Source organism: Salmo salar, chromosome ssa01, assembly GCF_905237065.1.
Source record: "Salmo salar chromosome ssa01, Ssal_v3.1, whole genome shotgun sequence".
Taxonomy (NCBI): domain Eukaryota; kingdom Metazoa; phylum Chordata; class Actinopteri; order Salmoniformes; family Salmonidae; genus Salmo; species Salmo salar.
Window position 1 is genome coordinate 60,931,777 of NC_059442.1, and position 25,905 is coordinate 60,957,681.

A 25,905-nucleotide genomic window follows, 5' to 3' on the forward strand; every position below is an offset into this window, starting at 1 on the left:
CGATTGATCCTGTGAAATGTATCATTTATCTGTATTATTATATAAGATCAAGCCTATAAAAAGTTTGAAACGTTCTTCACGCACACACACACACACACACACGCAAACGCGCAAACGCACACACCCACACACACACTCTCTCTGAGCAGCAGCAGCTGGGAGCGGATCTGGTGTCCATGCATGGCCTGTCTGACAGTAAAGGCCTATTAGTGTCTGCTACTCTATCAAAACCAGATGTTCCTGGGCCGTTAGGTCCAAACCATGCCCTAACTCACCTCCCCCTCCAGGTATAACTCAGCCTGGAGTGGACCGCCGACAGCCCTTTACTCACTCTAATATTTCACATTAATCCCATGGAAAATAAATGATGTTCTGAATCACCATCTAAGAGGAAGGGGGGAGTTCAGCTCCAGGAGAGGGGAGAGAGAGGACTAAGCGAGGGAAGGGGGATGAGGGGATGAGGGGTGAGAGACGCAACACAAAGGTAAATACATAGTGCATTTCTCTCCAAGCCACTTATTAGCATCATCCTCCAGTAGTATCCCTGCTGTCTGTTTTACCGTCATACCGCACAGACAAAAACAGTCAGACACACATACAGACACACACACACGCACAGAGACACAGACACACCAACTAATACGTTAAGTCCCAGAGCTATGTGGAGATTAGATAAGATTTAAGAATACAGAGTGAGACAACACACACACACACACACACACACACACACACACACACACAGCAGAGGGTGAGACGAGCAAGTCATCAGACAAAGAGAATAACAACATGCATCTTGTTCACTCTTGACAAGATGAAAAATTACCTTTTTACTGCAAATGAAAAATCCCGTACCAGCCACAGAGTGGATTTACTTAGAGAGAAAGAGGGGTGAAAAGACAGCAATAAAGATGGAGATGAGCAGGAGATGAAGATAGAGGAAAAACATTTTTGACACAGATTAATCATCTCACACGTTCATGCTATGTCAACTGCTAGTTCAGCTGGATAAACGTCTACAGGTGTAGGATCTTAATTTCACCTATATTGTCACAGCAAAATAATCCTGCAGCAACAGGATTTGAACATTTAGTCCATAATGCTGCTTTGTCAGTAGTTATTAGCTGGGCTAAAGTAGTCTACATGAAAAGTGCAATACTGTTGTTAATATAACCGTGTGTTAGTATGGGTTTTCAGTGAATTTATGTAAATCACGGAGCTCATCTGTGTAAGGAAAATTCTCAGCAACAAAAGAGTGATCAAATTAAGATCCTACATCTGGAATTGGCCAGCAGTTTCCTTCCACTCTGTAAGATTCAGCTGTGGCTCCGTCTCTGTATCTGTTTCTGTCCCCACTGTTCAACTAATTACTTTAGCGGCCTGTGGGCCGAATTTGGCCCGTGGGTGGTTTTATTTGGCCACCTAAGTTTTCTGAGCCAAAGAAAAAATCGTCTTTTAATTGTTTCATTGTTGGACATAAAAGACTGTAAAAACACCAGTAAATCAGATAAAGTTATTTTAATTTAAGAAATCTGTTCCCAAGTATACCTACCCATAATAGAGAGAGACACGTGGTCGTATACAAATGTAAGCAAGGTTTGAAATGATTATGTTTTAGTCAAACATTATATCTGTTTGGGCTTCTTGCGGTCAATTTGCAGTCTACAAATTATTTGTAATTATGGTCCGGCCCCCCGACCATCCGCTCCAGAAAAAATCGCCCTGCGAATGAATCTAGTTGATGATCCCCTAATAGTGCAAGGCATGGGTTTAAGGAAACAGTGAACACAGGGATAGTTTTCTGTGTCTGCAGTTTCATCCTCATTACAGTAATAAATACGGTTGTTTTTTCTGACAGCGTGACCTGACCTTGATATATACAGTACATATGTGTGTACTAAATATAGTTGAAGTCGGAAGTTTACATACACTTAGGTTGTAGTCATTAAAACTCGTTTTTCAACCACTCCACACATTTCTTGTTAACAAACTATAGTTTTGGCAAGTCTTTTAAGATATCTACTTTGTGCATGACACAAGTAATGTTTCCAACAATTGTTTATAGACAGATTATTTATACCTATAATTCAATGTATCACAATTCCAGTGGGCCAGAAGTTTACATACACTAAGTTGACTGTGCCTTTAAACAGCTTGGAAAATTCCAGAAAATGATGTCATGGCTTTAGAAGTTTCTGATAGGCTAATTTACATAATTTGAGTCAATTGGAGGTGTACCTGTGGATGTATTTCAAGGCCTACCTTCAAACTCAGTGCCTCTTTGCTTGACATCATGAGGAAATCAAAAGAAATCAGCCAAGACCTCAGAAAATAAATTGTAGACCCCCACAAGTCTGGTTCATCCTTGGGAGCAATTTCCAAACGCCTGAAGGTACCACGTTCATCTGTACAAACAATAGTATGCAAGTATAAACACCATGGGACCATGCAGCTCTCATACTGCTCAGGAAGTACATGAGTTCTGTCTCCTAGAGATGAACGTACTTTGGTGCGAAAAGTGTAAATCAATCCCAGAACAACAGCATAGGACCTTGTGAAGATGCTGGAGGAAACGGGTTAAAAGTATCTGTATCCACAGGAAAACGAGTCCTATATTCACATAACCTGAAAGGCCGCTCCAAAACCTCCATAAAAAAAGCCAGACTTCGGTTTACAACTGCACATGAGGATAAAGATTGTACTTTTGGGAGAAATGTCCTCTGCTCTGATGAAACAAAAATAGAACTGTTTGACCATAATGACCATCGTTATGTTTGGAGGAAAAAGGGGGAGGCTTGCAAGCCGAAGAACACCATCCCAACCGTGAAGCATGGGGGTGGCAGCATCATGTTGTGGGGGGTGCTTTGCTGCAGGAGGGACTGGTGCACTTCACAAAATAGATGACTTCATGAGGGAGGAAAATTATGTGGATATATTTAAGTAACATCTCAAGACATCCGTCAGGAAGTTAAAGCTTGGTCGCAAATGGGTCTTCCAAATGGACAATGACCCCAAGCATACTTCCAAAGTTGTGGCAAAATGTCTTAAGGACAACAAAGTCAAGGTATTGGAGTGGCCATCACAAAGCCCTGACCTCAATCCTATAGAAAATTTGTAGGCAGAACTGAGAAAGCATGTGTGAGCAAAGAGGCCTACAAACCTGACTCAGTTACACCAGCTCTGTCAGGAGGAATGGGCCAAAATTTACCCAACTTATTGTGGGAAGCTTGTGGAAAGCTACCCAAAACGTTTGACCCAAGTTATACAATTTAAAGGCAATGCTACCAAACACTAATTGAGTGTATGTAAACTTCTGACCCACTGGGAATGTGATGAAAGAAATAAAAGCTGAAATAAATCATTCTCTCTACTATTATTCTGACATTTCACATTCTTAAAATAAAGTGGTGATCCTAACTAACATAAGACAGGGAATTGTTACTAGGATTAAATGTCAGGAATTGTGAAAAACTGAGTTTAAATGTATTTGGCTAAGGTGTATGTAAACTTCCGACTTCAACTGTACATATTTGTGTGTATTATCTGTAGGTGATATATTTATTATCTAATGTAGGGTTTGTGTGTTTTTCTCTCACCCAGGTTCATCTTGGTGTTTGGCTGTCTGGTCCTGTCAGTGTTCTCCACAATCCCTGCCCATCAAGACCTGTCCAACCACTGCCTGCTCATCCTGGTGAGTGTAAGAATATACCACCACTTGCCTTATTGTCCTTGTGTGTGCATGTGGATGTCTATCTGTCGCTCAGAGGATCAGATGGACTGTAGGATAATAAACACTATTCTATGCGGAACTCTGTTTTCAATACAACACTTAAATCAATGTCAGAGTCCAGCAGAGTTCCCAAGCAGCATGAGTGCCTGCTGTCCTTATGTCTTATGCCACTACATTTTCCCTCAAGGCTGCTGGACGTATAAGTAAGAAGTACAGTTGAAGACGAAGTTTACATACACTTAGGTTGGAGTCATTAAAACTCGTTTTTCAACCACTCCACAAATTTCTTGTTGACAAACTATAGTTTTGACAAGTCGGTTAGGGCATCTACTTTGTGCATGACACAAGTAATTTTTCCAACAATTGTTTACAGATAGATTATTTCACCTATAATTCACTGTATCACAATTCCAGGGGGTCAGAAGTTTACATACACTAAATTGACTGTGCCTTTAAACAGCTTGGAAAATTCCAGAAAATGATGTCATGGCTTTAGAAGCTTCTGATAGGCTAATTGACATAATTTGAGTCAATAGGAGGTGTACCTGTGGATGTATTTCAAGGCCTACCTTCAAACTCAGTGTCTCTTTGCTTGACATCATGGGAAAGTCAAAAGAAATCAGCCAAGACTTCAGAAAAAAATTGTAGACCTCCACAAGTCTGGTTCTTCCTTGGGAGCAATTTCCAAACACCTGAAGGTACCACGTTCATCTGTACAAACAATAGTACGCAAGTATAAACACATTGGGACCACGCAGCTGTCATACCGCTCAGGAAGGAGACGAGTTCTGTCTCCTCGAGATGAACGTACCTTGGTGCGAAAAGTGCAAATCAATCACAGAACAACAGCAATGGACCTTGTGAAGATGCTGGAGGAAACCGGTACAAAAGTATCTATATCCACAGTAAAAACGAGTCCTATATCGACATAACCTGAAAGGCCGCTCAGCAAGGAAGAAGCCACTGCTCCAAAACTGCCATAAAAAAAGCCAGAGTACGGTTGCAACTGCACATAGGGACAAAGATCGTACTTTTTGGAGAAATGTCCTCTGGTCTGATGAAACAAAAATAGAACTGTTTGGCCATAATGACCATCGTTATGTTTGGAGGAGAAAGGGGGAGGCTTCCATGCCGAAGAACACCATCCCAGCATCATGTTGTTGGGGTGCTTTGCTGCAGGAGGGACTGGTGCACTTCACAAAGTAGATGGCTTCATGAGGTAGGAAAATTATGTGGATATATTGAAGCAAAATCTGAAGAGATCCGTCAGGAAGTTAAAGCTTGGTTGCAAATGGGTCTTCCAAATGGACAATGACCCCAAGCATACTTCCAAAGTTGTGGCAAAATGGCTTAAGGACAACAAAGTCAAGGTATTGGAGTGGCCATCACAAAGCCCTGACCTCAATCCTATAGAAAATTTGTGGGCAGAACTGAAAAAGCTTGTGCGAGCAAGGAGGCCTACAAACCTGACTCAGTTACACCAGCTCTGTCAGGAGGAATGGGCCAAAATTCACCCAACTTATTGTGGGAAGCTTGTGGAAGGCTACCTGAAAAGTTTGACCCAAGTTAAACTATTTAAAGTCAATGCTACCAAATACTAATTGAGCGTATGTGACCCACTGGGAATGTGATGAAAGAAATCAAAGCTGAAATAAATCATTCTCTCTACTATTATTCTGACATTTCACATTCTTAAAATGAAGTGGTGATCCTAACTGACCTAAGACATGGAATTACTACTAGGATTAAATGTCAGGAATTGTGAACCTGAGTTTTTAAATGTATTTGGCTAAGGTGTATGTAAACTTCCGACTTCAAGTAAGCCTTGTCCTAGCCAAAATGGCCCATAGGGGCAGGATCTCCTGTTTCAGCGTGAGTCAGCTTGATGTAGAAGTACACCCCCTGGACAGGACGCTTGGACATATACATATATACACAGCAAATTTCAGTGTCAACTGTTCCAGTGTCTATACTGGTCCACACCTTTCAGTGTTAAATTAACACCCTGCTTGTTGTAAAGCCTTATTTGCATATTTCCCAGTATGCCTTGCATTGGAGTGAATTGTTACCACCCATGACTGTATTTGTTAGTGACAGAGACATGGTTGTTGCTTCCATTTATTTTCAGTCCTTTAGCCTTCACCAAGTGAGAAATAAGTGAATATGTTATCATTAAAATACAATTATTTAAGAGAACATGTATTTCATAATGCGTTATTTTGAGGGCCTCGTTTTACACTAATATATTGACCTGAAACGTATGGTTTACGGGCCACATCAGGCCTGCAAGTCACATTATGCTGGCTTGCAAAATGATGTGTAATTCCTATTGGAATCCAGCCAGAGTGGGAATATCCAACATTTAGAATGTTCATTCATCCACAACCTGCATTCAGAATGACTGCCAGGGTTGAGAAGACTAAGATATGAGAATACCTAAAGCATCTAAACTCAGTGGTGGAAAGTACTTAAGTTAAAGTTGTATTTTACATCACTACATTCCTAAAGAAAATAATGTACTTTTTACTCCATAAATTTTTCCTGACATCCAAAAATACTCATTACATTTGGAATGCTTAGCAGGACAGGAAAATAGTCAAATTAACACATTTATCAAGAGAACATCCCTGGTCATCCCTACTGCCTCTGAGCTGGAGGACTCACTGAACACAAATGCTTCGTTAGTAAATTTTGTGTTGGAGTGTTCCCCTGGCTATCCTCAAATAAAAGTGCCATCAGGTTCGCTTAATATAAGCAATTTGTAACGATTTATTCTTTTTCTTTTGACACAAATATATTTTGCAATTACTTATACTTTTCATACTTAAGTATATTTAAAACCAAATACTTTTAGACATTTACTCAAGTAGTATTTTACTGGGTGACTTTTACTTAAGTCATTTTCTATTAAGGTAGCTTAACTTTTACTCAAGTACGACAATTGGGTACTTTATCCACCACTGTCTAAACTGAAACAACCGTTTCAGTAACGGGTGAAATAAGTTAAACTACCAGATTGGCTTAGTTTAGAAAAATGTATGTTTATATTTGAGTAGCATAAAATGAATTAATCCACTGATCAATGTACATGCAAAAACACAGACATTGAAACAAACTATTCAAAAAATATACCTGCAATAGAACATGCTGGGAAATATGATCATGATGTGTGTGGTTTTGGTTTAACTGGTTATTAACACAAACACTGGGGTTCTTTTACACCAATGAGTGTTAATTTCACACCTGAATCAACACAAAAAAAAGTTACACTGAAAAAGAAACGCTAGGTTACTCTGATCAATTTGCTGTGCATATATTTAAATATGTGCATTTTCAGAAATTCAAGGGTAGCTGACGTGTGTGCTGAGTGCGTGTGTAGATCCGTATTATGTTTTATCATACACAGCAATTAGAGCATCCCTACTCTAGGCTACGTTTGGCACTGATGGATTGCAGTCATACGAATTACTTGGTCTGCCTCTAACTGCATCCCATAAGAACCAACAAAGCACATGCTGAGCAAAGTGTGTGCATGTGTGTGTGAACTGTACATGTGTGTGTTGCAGTGAAACAATGCAGACTCATGACTACATACTAATCTTCCTTTTTGCTTTCTTGTTATTTCGCAGGACTACACAAATTAAAACTCAACAATTATGGACATTCCATTTAATCTACTGCAACTATACCTTATCAAGTTAGCAATCAGTGATGCTACAGATGTCGGATCTTAACTAGATCACTCTTTTGTCGCAGATCATTTTCCTGTTGCATCAGGAAATTCAAATGAGCCTCGTGATTCCTTGAAAATGAGCAGTACTCTTTTTCTCCATTGGGATCAGGCCTGCTATCAAAATAATATTCTCTCTTGCTCTTACGGTATACAGTAGGCCTAGGTCCTATTACTGCAACATCCAAATGTACAAAAATGTATCCATACGCATCCATAACCATCATTTTATCTAGCTTAATAACACAAGATAGGTATTGGTCTCCACTCCACTAGGCTACGAGTACCCTGCGTCACTGCTTCATTGCTCCAGACCACCACAAGAGGGAGTTAGAGCACTGATTATGCTTTTGGGTCCCAAGGTGCTAATGTGTCTCTAAATGACAATTAATGGGCGACATAGACCAAATTGAAACTGATAATTGTGTACAACTTCAAAATTTAATTTCAATGAACTGAATGATGAGAATGAAAGAGGTGATTGAATTTAGAACAATAGTGTAAGAATTGCTATTCTTCTGTCCTGCACACGAACACCTGGAAAAATACACATTTTTTTGTTTCTACTCGCCAGTATTACTTACTGAAACTGTTACACTTTTATTCTAAGAGAAACGAAAATGTTCAATTAAATTCTGTGATATTCTTAAGATATACACTACCATTCAAAAGTTTTGGGTCACTTAGAAATGTCCTCGTTTTTGAAAGAAAATCAATAATTTTTTGGTCTATTAAAATAGCATCAAATTGATCCGAACTACAGTGTAGACATTGTTAATGTTGTAAATGACTATTGTAGCTGGAAATGGCAGATTATTTTAATGGAATATCTACATAGGCGTACAGAGGCCCATTATCAGCAACCATCACTCCTGTGTTCCAATGGCACGTTGTGTTAGCTAATCCAAGTTTATAATTTTAAAAGGCTAATTGATCATTAGAAAAATATTCTGCAATTATGTTAGCACAGCTGAAAACTGTTGTGCTGATTTAAAGACGCAATAAAACTGGCCTTCTTTAGACTAGTTGAGTATCTGGAGCATCATCATTTGTGGGTTTGATTACAGGCTCAAAATGGCCAGAAACAAAGACCTTTCTTCTGAAACTCGTCAGTTTATTCTTGTTCTGAGAAATGAAGGCTATTCCATGCGAGAAATTACCAGGAAACTGAAGATCTCGTACAACTCTGTGTACTACTCCCTTCACAGAACAGCGCAAACTAGCTCTAACCAGAATATAAAGATGAGTGGGAGGACCCGCTGCACAACTGAGCAAGAGGACAAGTACATTAGTGTCTAGTTTGAGAAACAGATGCCTCACAAGTCCTCAACTGGCAGCTTCATTAAATAGTAACTGCAACACACCAGTCTCATTGTCAACAGTGAAGAGGCGACTCCGCTGATAATGTAGATATTCCATAAAAAATCTGCCGTTTACAGCTACAATAGTCATTTACAACATTAACAATTATATGTTATTTTAATAGACAAAAAATTTGCTTTTCTTTCAATCTAAGTAACCCCAAACTTTTGAACAATAGTGTATGTGTTGACTGAATAAAAACAAGTGATGTCTGCTAAATAATCAAGTTGATGGCGCAGTCATATAGCCTCGGCATCTACATAAAGCTGAGTGACTCACTAATTCATGGCTTTGGATCAAAATAAACAAGTACCAACATTCTTTCTGATAGTCTTTTAATAAGTACATGTTTTGGTTATCCTGACCTGGACACCATGTATAGTCTCTAAAAGGAAAAATATTACCACCGTCTCTTGCACATGTCATTTTCAATATGGATCCATAACGAATTACTATGGGAATAAAGGTCACTGAATGACAGAAATATTGAAACAAAGTAGGCTAATGAAGGTTAACAAATTGTTGCTTACTGGAAAAAGTAATGGAAGAGGCAAGTGGAAGGGGGAAAAGACACAGCATTCAGAGGTAAAGACCGCACTGCTCTGAGACAAGCATGGGGACTGGTCTTGATAAATCAATGAGATTTTTATTTTCACTGAATCTCCGTTTGGGTATTGGTTAGCCTACAATTAGGGTGTGGAAACTGTCACATTGTACAGCGCCATATTTTCCTAATGGAAACCCTGAAGGTTTCGTTTTTCATTTTCTTGGAATAGAAACACCATAATATTAATCAAATTAACTAACTTCTTATGGGCAGGTGGGACGGTAGCATCCCACCTGGCCAACATCCGGTGAAATTGCAGAGCGCGAAATTCAAAAATACCAAATTCAAATATTTAACGTTCTTGAAAAGATGTGTTATACATCAAAATAAAGCTTAACTTCTTGTTAATCCAGCCGCTGTGTCAGATTTCAAAAAGGCTTTACGGCGAAAGCAAACCATGCAATTATCTGAGGACAGCGCCCCGCATACAAACACATGAAAATCATATTTCAACGAGGCAGGTGCGCCACAAAAGTCAGAAATGGTGATATAATTCATGCCTTACCTTTGAAGATCTTCTTCTGTTGGCACTCCAGAATGTCCCAGAAACATCACTAATGGTCCTTTTGTTCGATAATGTCCTTCTTTATGTCCCAAAGATTTCCATTTATTTGGCGCGTTTGATTCAGAAATACACCGGTTTCAACTCACCCAACATGCCTACAAAGTATCTAATAAGTTACCTGTAAACTCGATCCAAACATTTCAAATAATGTTCCTAATCCAACCTCAGGTACCCTAAAACGTAAATAATCAATACAATTTTAGACGGAATAAACTGTTTCTAATACTGGATAAAAACAACGTGAAGCGTGCTCCAGTTCACGGGCATCAAACAGTAGAGTCCACCTGGAGTGACACTTACAATGAACAGCCCTACTTCTTCATTTCGCAAAAGAAAAACATTGAACCATTTCTAAAGACTGACATCTAGTGGAAGCCATAGGAACTGCAACCAGGTTCCTTATAAAAAGGGTATCCCATAGAAAACAATTGGAAAATTCTATGACCACAATTTTTTCCCCCCTGGATGGTTTGTCTTTGGGGTTTAGCCTGCCATATCAGTTCTGTTATACTCACAGACATTATTTTAACAGTTTTAAAAACTTTTGAGTTTTCTATCCAAATCTATCAATTATATGCATATCCTAGCTTCTGGGCCTGAACTACACGGGAGGATCTTGTCAATGATCTCAAGGCAGCTGGGACCATAGTCACCAAGAAAACAATTGGTAACACACTACGCCATGAAGGACTGAAATCCTGCAGCGCCCGCAAGGTCCCCCTGCTCAAGAAAGCACATATACATGCCCGTCTGAAGTTTGCCAATGAACATCTGAATGATTCAGAGGACAACTGGGTGAAAGTGTTGTGGTCAGATGAGACCAAAATGGAGCTCTTTGGCATCAACTCAACTTGCCGTGTTTGGAGGAGGAGTAATGCTGCCTATGACCCCAAGAACACTCTCCCCACCGTCAAACATGGAGGTGGAAACATTATGCTTTGGGGGTGTTTTTCTGCTAAGGGGACAGGACAACTCTATCGCATCAAAGGGACGATGGACGGGGCCATGTACCATCAAATCTTGGGTGAGAACCTCCTTCCCTCAGCCAGGGCATAGAAAATGGGTCGTGGATGGGTATTCCAGCATGACAATGACCCAAAACACACGGCCAAGGCAACAAAGGACTGGCTCAAGAAGAAGCACATTAAGATCCTGGAGTGGCCTAGCCAGTCTCCAGACCTTAATCCCATAGAAAATCTGTGGAGGGAGCTGAAGGTTTGAGTTGCCAAACGTCAGCCTCGAAACATTAATGACTTGGAGAAGATCTGCAAAGAGGAGTGGGACAAAATCCCTCCTGAGATGTATGCAAACCTGGTGGCCAACTACAAGAAACGTCTGACCTCTGATTGCCAACAAGGGTTTTGCCACCAAGTACTAAGTCATGTTTTGCAGAGGGGTCAAATACTTATTTCCCTCATTAAAATGCAAATCAATTTATAACATTTTTGACATGCGTTTTTTTCTGGATTTTTGTTGTTATTCTGTCTCTCACTGTTCAAATAAACCTACCATTAAAAGTATAGACTGATCATTTCTTTGTCAGTGGGCAAACGTACAAAATCAGCAGGGGATCAAATACTTTTTTCCCTCACTGTATGACCAATCATATCGAGTGGTTCCAATGACAAATTTGACGCGAGCCACCGCTCCCTGGTGACTTTCTTCAGCAAAGATGGCTGACAAAATGTAAATGTAAGTAGTTATAACGTCATAACGAGTCGAGCAAAAAATGTACAACTGAGAGGAATATGTTAGTTAATGTAGAGACAAACGATTGTGTGTATTTTTTTGTCATAAAGTTAATTTACAAAATCGCTATTTAGCAAGTTTTTTGTCATATACCAGGTGTATCAAACTCCATTCTGTGAATAATGCTGTGTCTGCATGTATGTATGTATTACAATTATACACTTCAACAGTGTTTACCACACCTGCTCCTGGGACATCAATGATTACACATTGTAATTATGCAATAGACTAGAAACATGATTTAAGTAAAGGCTGCTTTGTAATTCAGATATTCTCACAGATTCTAATGGAAAATGCCCCTTAGATATCCATTTAGAGTCCTCCAATCCTAGAAATGTAATTGTTGGCGGAGAATCACGTCATTGAACAAAATATTTTCGAAATACTGTAGGCGAAATGAGTCTCACTAGTGTTGAGTAATGTCCTGTTAAAAATGGTGTAGGTCTTATTTATTTAAAGAGCATGTTAAAGTTAGAAGCAAAAGCCAACAACTATTTTAGCACTGTTTCGCGCTGCTCTGAGGAAAGCATGGGGACTGGTCTTGATAAATCAATGAGATTTTTATTTTCACTTAATCTCCATTTGGGTATTGGTTAGACAAGAATTAGAAAATTAGGGTGCAGAAATGTTATGCTCTTAGTGTAACCTTTATATAACTAGGTAAGTCAGTTAAAAACAAATGTCTTATTTTTCAAGGACAGACTACTCCTTCCTCGTGCCCTGCGGGGATTCTTTAGCTAAATAGCCCAGTACTGTACTGCTGACCATCACATTGTACAGCTCCATATTTTCCGTTCCAGCAAGTACCAGTCAAAAGTTTGGACGCACCTACTCAGCTTACAATTGGCTCATTCATCCCCCTCCTCTCCCCTGAAACTATTCCCCAGGTTGTTGCTGTAAATGAGAATGTGTTCTCAACTTACCTGGTAAAATAACGGTAAAATAACGGTAAAATAAATAAATACAAATTCCAGGATTTTTCAATATTTTTACTATTTTCTACATTAAGAATAATAGTGAAGACATCACAACTATGAAATAACACATAAATATCACTGATTTAGAGAAATATTGGAACAAAGTTGTCTAATGAAGGCAAACAATTTAGAATCACAACTATGAAACAACACCGGTCTCCCGCATGCCCTGCATTCTGTAGTACAGCCATGGCCTGATCTCCCTTATGTAAGGAATTAGGCACTTTCCCATGTTTACTACAGTATGGATTGTAGACTGCACAGTAGCCTAAAAACAAATAAACACATTTTGTTAATAATTTTTTTTTTTTAAATACTCTTTCAAAATGCAGATGTTGATTTAGTTATGGAGCCATAACGAATTACTATGGGAATAAATATCACTGATTTACAGAAATATTGGAACAAAGTTGTCTAATGAAGGAAAACCATTTAGAATCCTCCAATCCCGTAGGCTACTCCCGACCATCACGTTGTACAGAGCCATATTTTCCATTCCGTCCTAACGAAACCCTGAGGGTTTCTTTTTTCGTTTTTCTCTGAATAGAAACACCATAATATAATTCAAATTAATTAAGCCAAATTTCTTAAAATCAATCTCATATACTATGTTATTACAAAAAAGGCTTTAAATTCTCTGGTAATGCCAATACGAAATACTATCAAATGCTTCTCAAAGATGCCCTCTGGTGGTCAAACTAGCAATAACTTGCAGTAACAAAAAAATGTCGGCCAATTACGGTTTTCTCCAACTGCTTACACACATTTTCAAAACTGTCTCTCCTTTTTTCAAAACTCTACACACAATTCCCAAAACTGCACACACAAAATGCAAAATGCCTCACATCTCCTTCAAAATGTAACACTGCATTCAAAATGCCATAAACACGTCAGAATGAAGCATTTGCATCAAATGGCAAACACTGCTTTCATAATAGTACATTTTTGGATATACCATGTAAACACTGTTCTAAATCTAAAGCTCTTTGGTCTTTCATAGGCTTATATCTACATTTCAATACAATGTTCTACAGTGAAAGTAATCTGCTGAGAGGGGTAACAAGTACACTGTAAACACCAATGCAATGTAGAAACAGAAAATATTTATTAGGCCAAACATTACTGTTGTATACAGTAGCATACAACAAAACCATAAACATATGTAAACCAAAAGTATATTCGTTAGAATACAGTAAAGAACACAATTGTGTGTGTGGGTTCTCAGGGGGGCAGTCCAGGAATTGGTAGGGGGGGGAGTCACCAGTGCTAGCTCAGTTCGTAGAGCATGGTGTTTGCAACGCCAGGGTTGTGGGTTTGATTCCCACGGGGGGCCAGCACAGAAAAAAAAATGTATGAAATGTATGCATTCACTACTGTAAGTCGCTCTGGATAAGAGCGACTGCTAAATGACAAAAAAAAAAAAAATCTCTTCTCCGGGCTGGGTCTGTCCACAATACTTCGTCCACATCACAAGATACGTTTTCTCTTGCCAAACATCGAGGGAAGTATCTCCTAGCATGGCGTATCCAACCTTGGACAGAGGCAACCTCTATGTCCCCACATGCGTCCTCCATTGCCTGGAGAAGCGGCATGCGGGCATAGGGTTGGCGATCATACACTTTCCAGCGCCAGGCTGAGAAGAATTCCTCTATGGGATTTAGAAAAGGTGAATATGGGGGTAGGTACAAAACTACAAATTGTGGATGGGTGGCAAACCAGTTTTGGACCAGAACAGCCCGGTGAAAACGAACATTGTCCCATAAAATCACAAGTCTAGCAGGCTCCTGATCTGGATCAGGGACAAGCATTGTGTAAATTGCATCCAGAAAAGTGAGCATATGGCCGGTGTTGTATGGACCCAGTGTGGCATTGTGATGGAGGACCCCGTTTTGAGTGATGGCAGCACACATAGTTATATTACCCCCACGCTGTCCAGGGACATTGGTAATTGCCCTCTATCCTATTACATTTCTTCCGCGGCGCCTGGTTTTGGTGAGGTTGAAGCCAACCTCATCCACATAAATAAATTAATGGCGAATTACATGGGCATCCAGCTCCAATACTCTCTGTAACAGACAAAAGGATATACAGATGAGTAAATATGGTATGTCTGAAATACTGGAAGTAGTGTTGCATACATACCTCTACAAAGTCATGTCGCATATTCTTGACTCTGTCGGCGTTTCTCTCAAATGGCACCTTGTAAAGTTGTTTCATCATCACTCGGTGCTGTTGGAGGATGCGTTGTATGGTCGACAGGCTTACAGCATTGATATTGTTAAATATGGTGTCATTATTCAAGATATGCCCTCTTATCTCTCGAATCCTAATTGCATTGTTGGCCAAAACCATATTTATAATTGCAGTCTCTTGTACATCTGTAAACAAGCGTCCTCATTCTCCATGATGCCTTTGCCTTTCCACTCTGTACAGAATTCAAACACAGTATGTGTTCAGCATAGGAACTGTAAACAATGTACAAAAAAAGGTAGTACAGCATGATAACCAACCTCATTCATTCAATGCAGTGCAGTAAATGGATGGCTTAGAGTTACAAATGTTTATGCAATACTATGCAGTCATACGTATTTTACAGTACATTACTGTAATGCTAAAATAGTCATTAGATAGTTGCATACCTGTTCTCATTTCTGAAGGTTCGAATTATGGATGCCACTGTAAATCGACTCAAGTTGGGCTGGACTCTCAGTCCAGCCTCTCTCATGGTCAAACCGTGGTTGATCACATGATCAACAAGTGTTGCCCTAATCTCATCAGAGATGGCTCTCCTTCATTCTCTTCTTTGCCCTCGTCCTCTTCTTCCAATTCCTCCTACTCCAACTCTTCGTCTTTGAATTTGTCCTCATTGTTGTCCCCTGCCTCTCCCTCCTACTCCTCTTGCTCTCTGTCCATTGTTGGCATCCATTGTTCAAAACAGGTAATCTGACCTTTGACCTATTTATAGGCCTATACTACAGTAAAGCAGTGATTGGTTAGTGATCAGTTAAGCAATTAGTGTTTGCACATGTGAGGAGTGTGTGACCTGGTGAATAAGTGTAGCATTTTGACTGGTTGTGTTTGGAAAAGGAAAGCAAGTCACTTCCTGTTAGACTTTTGTGTTTTAGGTAGACAATTGTGTGTAGTGTTTTGAAAAAAGTGTTTTATGCAATTGACAACTGAGTCAAAGGCTGAGAAATAGCTTCTGGTTTTGGATATTTGGTGTGTAGTTTTGCACTTTGAGTGAGAGGTTTCAAAAATCGTGTGACATGAAAAGATTTTGTGTGTAAGCAGTTGGAAAAAACTGTAATTTCTTTTAAACAAGCCCTCCGTATACTACCCTTACTATCGGCCTACTATAATGAAGGCTAGTTCAACAGCATGCTCTTTATATTGGATCTTTGTCCAGCTACTGTGAAAAGTTTGGATGTGCGTAAAACCCTCCATAGTCATTTTCTTTTTTTTATATTATATTATATGCCCACGGGAAGCAATTACGGTGCCTGTAAGTGTATTTAGACATAGCCTATTTAAAACAAGTTGTTGTTTCCTTTTGTTTAGAATTTGATTAGAATTATTTTCTCTCTGTCTTTAGGCCGTATCAATAATGAATTGAATCTTGTCCATGCGCTCGCATAAGGCAATTTACAGTAGGCCTAACCCCTATATCAGTACAAATGCTATGTATATATTTCGATGTTGAAGCCATGAAATTACTTAGAACAATGTGAACTGCAAACAGGTTCAAGTTATCATATTTAGCAAAGATGGGATAGGTTTACATTTTGTTTCTGTAAACCGGAATTGGAGTTGATTCCAAGGCAATACATAAAATACCATAAATACATAAATACATAACTTGAAACAACCATTGTTTATTCATCAATAAAAATAAATAACTCGATAAAAAAAATTGGGGTTGCCTGTTTTGCATGTTATTTTGGCATTAATATGTGTCACATATCAGTTTGCAAACAATGTAAAAAAAAAAAATAATCATTGAAAATAATAATAAAAAAAATAAGAATCATTAAAAATAATCATTAAAAGCGCATACAAACATGGTCTCTGTTTTTCTTTCTTGAGTAAGGCAGCTCAAAAATGAAGGTGTTTCAGCCTAGCTCAGTGCTTTCTGTGGTGGTGGGGCAGCCAGCAGAAAATATGGAGCGTAGGTGCTGGTAATGTTCTCTAGTTGCGCCGTGATTGGCTCAGTCTTCTGTCACTCATGGGGACACAACGTGACTGCCAAATCTAAGGGTAGAGCTCGAAAGTTCAAGCCCCTTGGATGCTGCCATAGAGTTACATTAGAAGTACCCATCCAAGAAGGCTTGAGGTCATTGGCCACAGATAAAATGATGTCAAATCACATATCTACAGTAGCTTTGATTTCAAAATCTTAGCTAGCAGTCATCATTATGAATCAAGTCGATAATCTACTGGCAAATCCTTTTTAATCCTTGTCATATGGAGATAAATAATGAAGATAAATTATTGATAAAATGTATCAGTGTTCATCGGCCATTGGACATTACACAAACATTACACAACAAGTTGAAAATTGCAAATTCAACAATGAGTGGTTTGTAAGGAATCAGTGGCTAACTGCAAGCATTGCAAAGCAATCACTAGCCTGCTACTCAGTGGAGTGGCTCTATGGTCAAAAGTCTGGGTTTAAGGGTCTCTTTTCCAAGCTTAAAATGAAAACATTCAACTTTGGCCATGCGGTCAATCCAGTATGATTTCTGCCCCGCTCAAAACAACTGTTAACTCGGAACTGGGAAATCTGACTTCAGTGAGTTCAAGACAACTGGGAACTCAGGAAAAAACAAGCTCCGACTGGGAAAACACACTTTGAACGGTCATCCAACTCAGAATTGTAAGTCATAATGATGTCATCATGATTTAACCTAGTTTTTTCCCAGTTCCCAGTTGTCTTGAAAGCACCATAAATCTAGAGAATGCCAGATAACAAAATTTGCCCACAAAGGACCACCACGCCACCTTCCTGTTCAAGTGGGTACAGCACAACAAGGTCAGTCCAAAAATGCTTCTATGCTGCTGCATAAATGATGAAATATGCCAGGGAGATATGCATACTGTAGCTAAGAAAGTATTACTAAGTGTATGTTGTGTCGTAAGCTGTTAGTAGCCCATCTGCCTCACCCTAATAATTGGGTCTATTTTCCCCTCTTAATTGCGCCTACTGTTCTGACTTGGTGGTGCACGTGTAGCCTATGACCTGTTTTAGAGAAATGTAATCATCGAATATTGTAAGAGCTTTCATTGTCTGCTTTTGTGGCCCCTTTATTTATCCTACGGTTCTGACTTGGTGTACAGGGAGAACACTATAAGAACGGCCCATGCTCTGAATTCTGTCACTGTACATTTCAAAAGTGCTGAACAAATAGTTATATTGAAAACGTCCGCCCTAGCTCGCTCATTAATGTCTTAATCGAAATTATGGATTGCCTCTTATGCTGATTGTCTCTTATTGCCTCTTATCTACTTGTTGTTCCCTTATGCCATCTCAATTGTCAGTAGAATAGTAGAATACATCCCCTTAAGCCTCCCCTTAATCTTAGCTAGATAGATAACGTTATAGTTATAACATTATAGTGCATTTAAAGTCAACCTGGTGACTTCAAAATGATGATGAAAGATTTTCCTACTAATTATTTGCCTCCTTTATTATTTGCCTCCTGAATGTCAATGTATTTCCAAGCCACTGTAATGCACTTTTGATGAAATCTTCATCAGTACTCATTGACGATGCATTGGGTAGAATGCTCAGTCGGCCATCAGTCCAAATTAACGTTAAAAACAATATTGTTACGAAACATGTAAGCCATGAATAAGGTCCTTGGATGTATTCCATCAAAGCCACTACACAACACAACACGAAACTAAACAATACATTAATTGCACTATATAACGGTGACAAATGGTGCCCACAAACTGTTAGGGCCTACATAAAGCTGTCCCAACAGCAGAGTCCCAACAGCAGTCCCAACACCTTACCACTGCTACACCTGGCTATCAGCGGAGCCTTGTCTGGCAGCGAAACCGTTTATTCAGCCTCATTTACTGCCTTTAAAAAAAACATAGCTGATATGGCTGACTTGCTTAAACAAATGTGTTTTTTTTAAGAACTTTGCTAGCTAATGACAACATTGTCATCTGTCTAAAGTAAATTTGACGACATGATAATGCTGGCAAAGTTGTTTCCTCCTAAATATTTGACTACTTTATCAATGTCATCGTATTTCCAGAAACTATAGTGTATGTTAGACTAAACAGTAGTTAGCCTCCGTCCAGAATGACTGGGCTTGAGAGGGCGGCTATAGAACGTTCATAACAATGTCATGGCACGACCGAGCCTATGAGTGGGTTATTTTCAGAAGTTAACTGGCTCTGGCTGCCAAAACAGCCAAATACTCCATCTAAACATGAATCGATTCTCAATTGCTATATGGTTCTAGAAACATGAAGACCTTTACTTTCATATCACATCAAAATAATTTCACAAATGCAAAATATACACTTACTTACTTACTGTTTTAACAGTACTGTGACCCACTGATTCAACCCTGGGTGCTTTTATACACTCTAACTCCTCACTCTAAACCCTCACTGTAACCCCTCACTGTAACCCCTCAATGTAACCCCATACTGTACATCATTCCAATCCCCATCTCTGATAACGATGTCTCAAATGATCAGATTTGATAACCCAGTTCAAAGTGCATTAACTAAAATTATTTTTTTATTTTAATTTTAACAGTAAGATAGTAACCAAAAAAGTGTTGAACAAATCAAAATATATCTAATATTTCAGATTCTTCAAAGTCGGCCATCCTTTGCCTTGATGACAACTTTGCACACTCTTGGTATTTTCTCAACCAGCTTCATGAGGTAGTCACCTGGAATGCATTTCAATTAACAGGTGTGCCTTGTTAATTTGTGTAATTTATTTCCTTCTTAATGCGTTTGAGCCAATCAGTTATGTTGTGACAAGGTAGGGTTGGTATGCAGAAGATAGCCCTATTTGGTAAAAGACCAAGTCCATATTATGGCAAGAACAGCTCAAATAAGCAAAGAGAAATGACAGTCCATCATTACTTTAAGACATGAAGGTCAGTCAATACGGAACATTTCAATAACTTTGAAAGTTTCTTCAAGTGCAGTCGCAAAAACCATAAAGCGCTATGATGAAACTGGCTCTCATGAGGACCGCCACAGGAAAGGAAGACCGAGAGTTACCTCTGTTGCAGAGGAAAAGTTCATTAGAGTTACCAGCCTCAGAAATTGCAGCCCAAATAATAAATAACAAAAAATAAATGCTTCACAGAGTTCAAGTAACAGACACATCTCAACAGAAACCACTACTAAAGGACACCAATAAGAAGAAGAGACTTGCTTGGACCAAGAAACACAAGCAATGGACATTAGACTGGTGGAAATCTTTCCTATGGTCTGATGAGTCCAAATTTGAGGTTTTTGGTTCCAACCGCCATGTCTTTGTGAGACAAAGAGTAAGTGAACGGATGATCTCCACGTGTGTGGTTCCCACCGTGAAGCATGGAGGAGGACGTGTGATGTTGTGGGGGTGCTTTGCTGGTGACACTGTCAGTGATTTATTTAGAATTCAAGGCACACTTGACCAGCATGGCTACCACAGCATTCTGCAGTATGACTATCATTTGTTTTTCTACAGGACAATGACCCAACACACCTCCAGGCTGTGTAAGGGCTATTTGACCAAGAAGGAGAGTAATGGAGTGCTGCATCAGATGACCTGGCCTCCACAATCACCTGACCTCAACCCAATTGAGATAGTTTGGGATGAGTTGGACCACAGAGTGAAGGAAAAGCAGCCAACAAGTGCTCAGCATATGTGAGAACTCCTTCAAGACTGTTGGAAAAGCATTCAAGGTGAAGCTGGTTGAGAGAATGCCAAGAGTGTGCAAAGCTTACATCAAGGCAAAAGGTGGCTACTTTGAAGAATCTGAAATATAAAATATCTTTAGATTTGTTTAACACTTTTTTGGTTACTACATGATTCCATATGAGTTATTTTATAGTTTGTTGTCTTCACTATTATTCTACAATGTAGAAAATAGTACAAATAAAGAAAAACCCTTGAATGAGTAGGTGTGTCCAGACTTTTGACTGGTACTGTATAATAAAACTATTCATCTAAAAAAAATGAAAATGAAATATGTCTACCCCCTACAAATATTATTATAATCGACATAAGAATTCACACAAGATGAGGTGTAGCCTACCCGAGGCCTACATAGACCTGCAGTCTAAGTTACTGTATAGACTGCAAACACCGCTTCTAACTGCCTCCTGGCGGCGACTCTAAATATTCAATATTCATCCAAATCCTCCTGCTGCAGGATTATTCCGCGACAAATAGGGTCAAATGAAGATCCAACATCTGTATATTGATTATTGAATATCATTATTAATTGCTGGCTTTTCTATTTCAACTGTCTGGTATTTACAGCATATTGAACTTTTGCCCCTCGCCTCGACTCTCAATAATGGGCTGCGACTGTGTGTGTGCGTGTGTGCGTGCGTGCGTGTCCTGTAGGAGTTTGTGATGATCGTGGTGTTTGGGCTGGAGTACATCATCAGGATATGGAGCGCAGGCTGCTGCTGTCGCTACAGGGGATGGCAGGGACGCCTCCGCTTTGCCAGGAAACCCTTCTGTGTCATAGGTAACTGTGTGTGTGTGTGTGTGTGTGTGTGTGTGTGTGTGTGTGTGTGTGTGTGTGTGTGTGTGTGTGTGTGTGTGTGTGTGTGTGTGTGTGTGTGCTGTACTGCAAAGGTCCTATCAGTCCACCAAGAGATGCAGCCTGATTACTAGAAATAGACTTCGATTTTGACGTTTGAAAGGTCCTGATGTCGATATATTCCTTCCTCGTGGTTCACAAAAAAAGAAAAATGATTGCCCAACACTGGGCTCAAACTCATGATGCTCAGTGCCGAAGCGCACTGCTCAGACCACTGCTCTACGGCAGTTCACAATGCTCTAGCAAGTCGTGAGAATACTTGAGGATACTTGATGGAAACAGTGCCGGTTGGTTTGCGGAGCCATCCCCAAACCATAGCCCTTAGCTTAACCACTCGGGATTAATGCCTAAATTGTTAACCTTTTGAGTTGTTTCTGTTTTAACCCTGTAATGCACAAAAAATAGACGTTCATCCATAATACGTCGAATTTCGAATGGAAGCTATGAGGTCTTGTTGTTGAGAGATGGTCATCAAGACTGTCAATATTCAAGGCTGACTTCTGATTGACAGATGGTGTACTTCAATACACAAACAGAGAAAACAGAAGCTGGCGTTGAGTTCTCATAAAAGAAGGATAAATACAGTTTACAAGAACATAGATCACTATCTTTTTCTTCTCCCAATAGACTAAAACCAGCCACGGTTAGAGTTTCAGAACTTTAAATGTGTTTGCTGAAATGTGATAGATGTGAATTGGAACGAAACACACTATCATCCCAGTGTACTGTAGGAGCAGTAGAGGTTTGTATGTTCTTCAGGACTATCACCGTGGCCCTAAAGATGGGGGTTTGTGTGAACCCTCTTTACCCCTCTCATTCTCCCTTTATCAATCCCTCACACTATCTCTCCTTTCTTCTCTGATTGTGTGAAAGTGAATACTAGGTACGTTAGATCCATGTGATGACTCATCCAGTACACTGTGTCTATTTTCTTAACCAGTCTCAGAGCTCCAGATCAACACAGTTTGAGGCCCCGGGCCCCCTCTACGCTCTCTGGTGTTGGGCACCAACAGCCTGATGAGTGGGGGACATTTTCACAGACAAACTTATTTGGAACATGTTATAGTATTATGTGTATCACTCATATGCACTGCAATACATTATCATTAGACTCTCATGAAAGTTTTCAAGACTGTAAATACTACAAAAGTATTGAAGTACGTTTTATATCTTTCTGTCTCTTTCCAGACATAATTGTCCTCATAGCTTCCATTGCTGTGGTGTCCGCTGGTAGCCAAGGTAACATCTTTGCCACCTCAGCATTGCGTAGCCTTCGCTTCCTGCAGATCCTGCGGATGGTGCGTATGGACCGCAGAGGGGGCACCTGGAAACTACTGGGATCTGTAGTCTATGCACACAGTAAGGTACAACCACATTTGTAGTCCAACAGTCTGGCCTAGATGGTCCTATGTACTCTGACCTTCTTGAAAAAATAGAAGGATGCGCTCCCCCTCTACTGTCTGGTTCCTCTCATGTTCTTCCTAGTGAATCTTTCCTTGTCTCTGTCACTACAACTTGCACTTTAGGGGTTTAAGTTGCTATTAGGCTACACAACCAATACAGTGAGATTTGATGTATTTGTTTGATCATAATCATTGATTTCCTATAGGAGTTGGTGACAGCCTGGTACATTGGGTTCCTGGTGCTCATCTTCTCTTCGTTCCTGGTCTACCTCGTGGAGAAGGAGTTCAACAAAGACTTTGCCACCTATGCTGATGCTCTGTGGTGGGGCACGGTGAGCCCCCCCCACACACACACACCACACCACACCACACCACACACGCACAGAGATTGATCAATATGTTTCTACATAGCCCATACCAATATTCACAGGACTGAAGTTTAAGCAGATAGAAAACAAACAACCTAACCAGGACATCTCTGAAAGTCTAAAAGAAAGAGTAGCTTTATGTTCATTACTGGATTTGCCGACCAGTCTATAATATGACCTTAAGACACCTTAATGACACCGCTACAAGATCATGCTTGGCTGGTCTTCAAACACCTCCCAGGCGCTTCTTGCTAGACCTTATACAATGTCAACACAATTAATGAATGCCCAGGGCTTCAGACGCGCTAAAATGACCCAATCGATGAATGTAATTTCCAGTGTCTGTCGGGCGAGACTGGGGTATTAGATGTGCAAGGGAGACAGGGACAGGAAGAGAAAGGGGGTCACTGAAATTCACACACACAAGTGCAGTGTTATTCAATTCTGGTCCTCAAGAGCTCTATACAGTGGGTTTTTCTATCCAGGAAGTACATTTCACTACCTGAATTGACTGAATTGAAAATGTAAATTGACCCAAAATACTACAAACTGGCTTTGTGGGAAAATCGTTTGGTTACCTCTGAACTCTGTGATGTTGACGTGTGTGAACAGATCACCCTGACGACTATCGGCTATGGAGACAAGACTCCTCAGACATGGACAGGTCGTCTGATCTCAGCTGGCTTTGCTCTGATGGGAATCTCCTTCTTCGCCCTGCCTGCTGTGAGAGACACACGCGCACGCACACTCACACACACGCACAATTTGACGTTGAGTGATTGAACGTGGTCCTTTGTGTGTGTGCAGGGTATCCTGGGCTCAGGTTTTGCCCTGAAGGTACAGGAGCAGCACAGACAAAAACACTTTGAGAAGAGGAGGAACCCAGCAGCCAGCCTCATCCAGGTACACAACACACACAAGTCCATCACCAGATATGATTGAACTGTTCTGTGTGTGTGTGTGTGTGTGTGTGCGCGCGTGTGTGTGTGTGTGCATTTGATATCTAACCGTAGCTGAGACTCTTTGTCCTCTCTCAGGTCCAAAGGCAATACAGGGCTGATATTTATGAGCTGTTTCCACCAGAGCTATTCCCAGGGTGGATTTACCTCTACGCCAAAGCTCATCCTAACAGACAAGACCCGGACTATTAAAATACACCATCAACTCAACATAGACAATAAACTCCACAAAACAAACACACAGATCTTGTTTTTATAGAGCTTTTGCCATCAAGCAGAAAAAACGATTAGGCTTCTCGTTTGATTCATATATTTAGCTCCATTTTTCCATTGCTTTAAGGCCTGCAAACCGTCAACTAATTCAGCATTGTACTCTATTTATCCTATCTGTATAGTATGGCTGAGTTGATGTGGAACACTTCTCCTAACCAGATATTTTTTCCTCCACAGACAGACTTCCAGTATATCTTCTGTTGGCAGGGATGTGTTATTGCTGTTGTTTCTTTGTACTGGTCTTTCACTATTGTGTCCCCTTTGTTCTGAACAAAAATATAAATGCAACATGTAAAGTGTTGGTCCCAAGTTTCATGAGCTGAATTTAAATATCCCAGAAATGTTCCATACTCACAAAAAGCTTATTTCTCTACCATAAGCTGCCTTCAATGTTGTTTAAGAGAACTTGGCAGTACGTCCAACCGGCCTCACAACCGCAGACCACGTGTAACCACGCCAGCCCACAACCTCCACATCTGTCTTGTTTACCTGCGGGATCGTCTGATGCCAACCACCCGGACAGCTGAAGAACCAAAGATTTTCTGCACAAAATGTCAGAAACCATCTCAGGGAAGCTCATCTGCATGCTCGTCTTCCTAGCAAGGGTTTTAACCTGACTGCAGTTCGGCGTCGTAACCGACTTCAGTGGGCAAATGCTCACCTTCGATGGCCACTGGCACGCTGGAGAAGTGTGCTCTTCACGGATGAATCCCGGTTTCAACTGTACCGTACCGGGCTTGCTGATATCAACATTGTGAACAGAGTGCCCCATGGTGGCATTGGGGCTATGGTATGGGCAGGCATAAGCTATGGACATCGAACGCAATTGCATTTTATTAATGGCAATTTGAATACACAGAGGTACCATGAAGAGATCCTGAGGCCCAGTGTGGTGCCATTCATCCCCCGCCATCACCTCATGTTTCAGCATGATAATGTACGGCCCCATGTCGCAAGGATCTGTACACAATTCCTGGAAGCTGAAAATGTCCCAGTTCTTCCATGGCCTGAATACTTACCAGACATGTCTCCCTTTGAGCATTTTTGGGCCGCTCTGGATCGACGTGTACGACAACGTGTTCCATTTCCCGCCAAAATCCAGCAACTTTGCACAGCCATTGAAGAGGAGTGGGACAACATTCCACAGGTCTGATGAAAAAGCCTGAACCACTCTATGTAAAGGAGATGTATTGCGCTGCATGAGGCAAAAGGTGGTCACACCAGATACTGACTGATCCATGCCCCTACCTTTTTTAAATACAGATGCATATCTGTATTTCCAGTCATGTAAAATCCATAGATTAGGGCCTAATTAATTTATTTCAATTGACTGATTTCCTTATATGAACTTTAACTCAGTAAAATATTTGAAATTGCTGCATTCTGC

At 40.2% G+C, this 25,905-nt stretch overlaps 1 protein-coding gene across 17 annotated transcripts in view; it reads left to right on the top strand.

Annotated features, from left to right (window-relative positions):
• The window catches only part of LOC106606915 (potassium voltage-gated channel subfamily KQT member 5), a 147,316-nt gene that overhangs the window by 102,517 nt on the left and 18,894 nt on the right, over positions 1-25,905 (top strand). For 10 of the 17 annotated variants that reach the window (XM_014203394.2, XM_014203422.2, XM_014203439.2 and 7 more), the window contains exons 2-7: positions 3,598-3,694; positions 21,314-21,440; positions 22,704-22,879; positions 23,125-23,250; positions 23,899-24,009; positions 24,094-24,189. In XM_014203394.2, coding sequence (XP_014058869.2) covers positions 3,598-3,694; positions 21,314-21,440; positions 22,704-22,879; positions 23,125-23,250; positions 23,899-24,009; positions 24,094-24,189 — 733 coding nt within the window. The remainder of the gene's footprint in view (positions 1-3,597; positions 3,695-21,313; positions 21,441-22,703; positions 22,880-23,124; positions 23,251-23,898; positions 24,010-24,093; positions 24,190-25,905) is intronic. The other 7 variants (XM_014203407.2, XM_014203459.2, XM_014203516.2 and 4 more) reach the window with 1 other exon arrangement.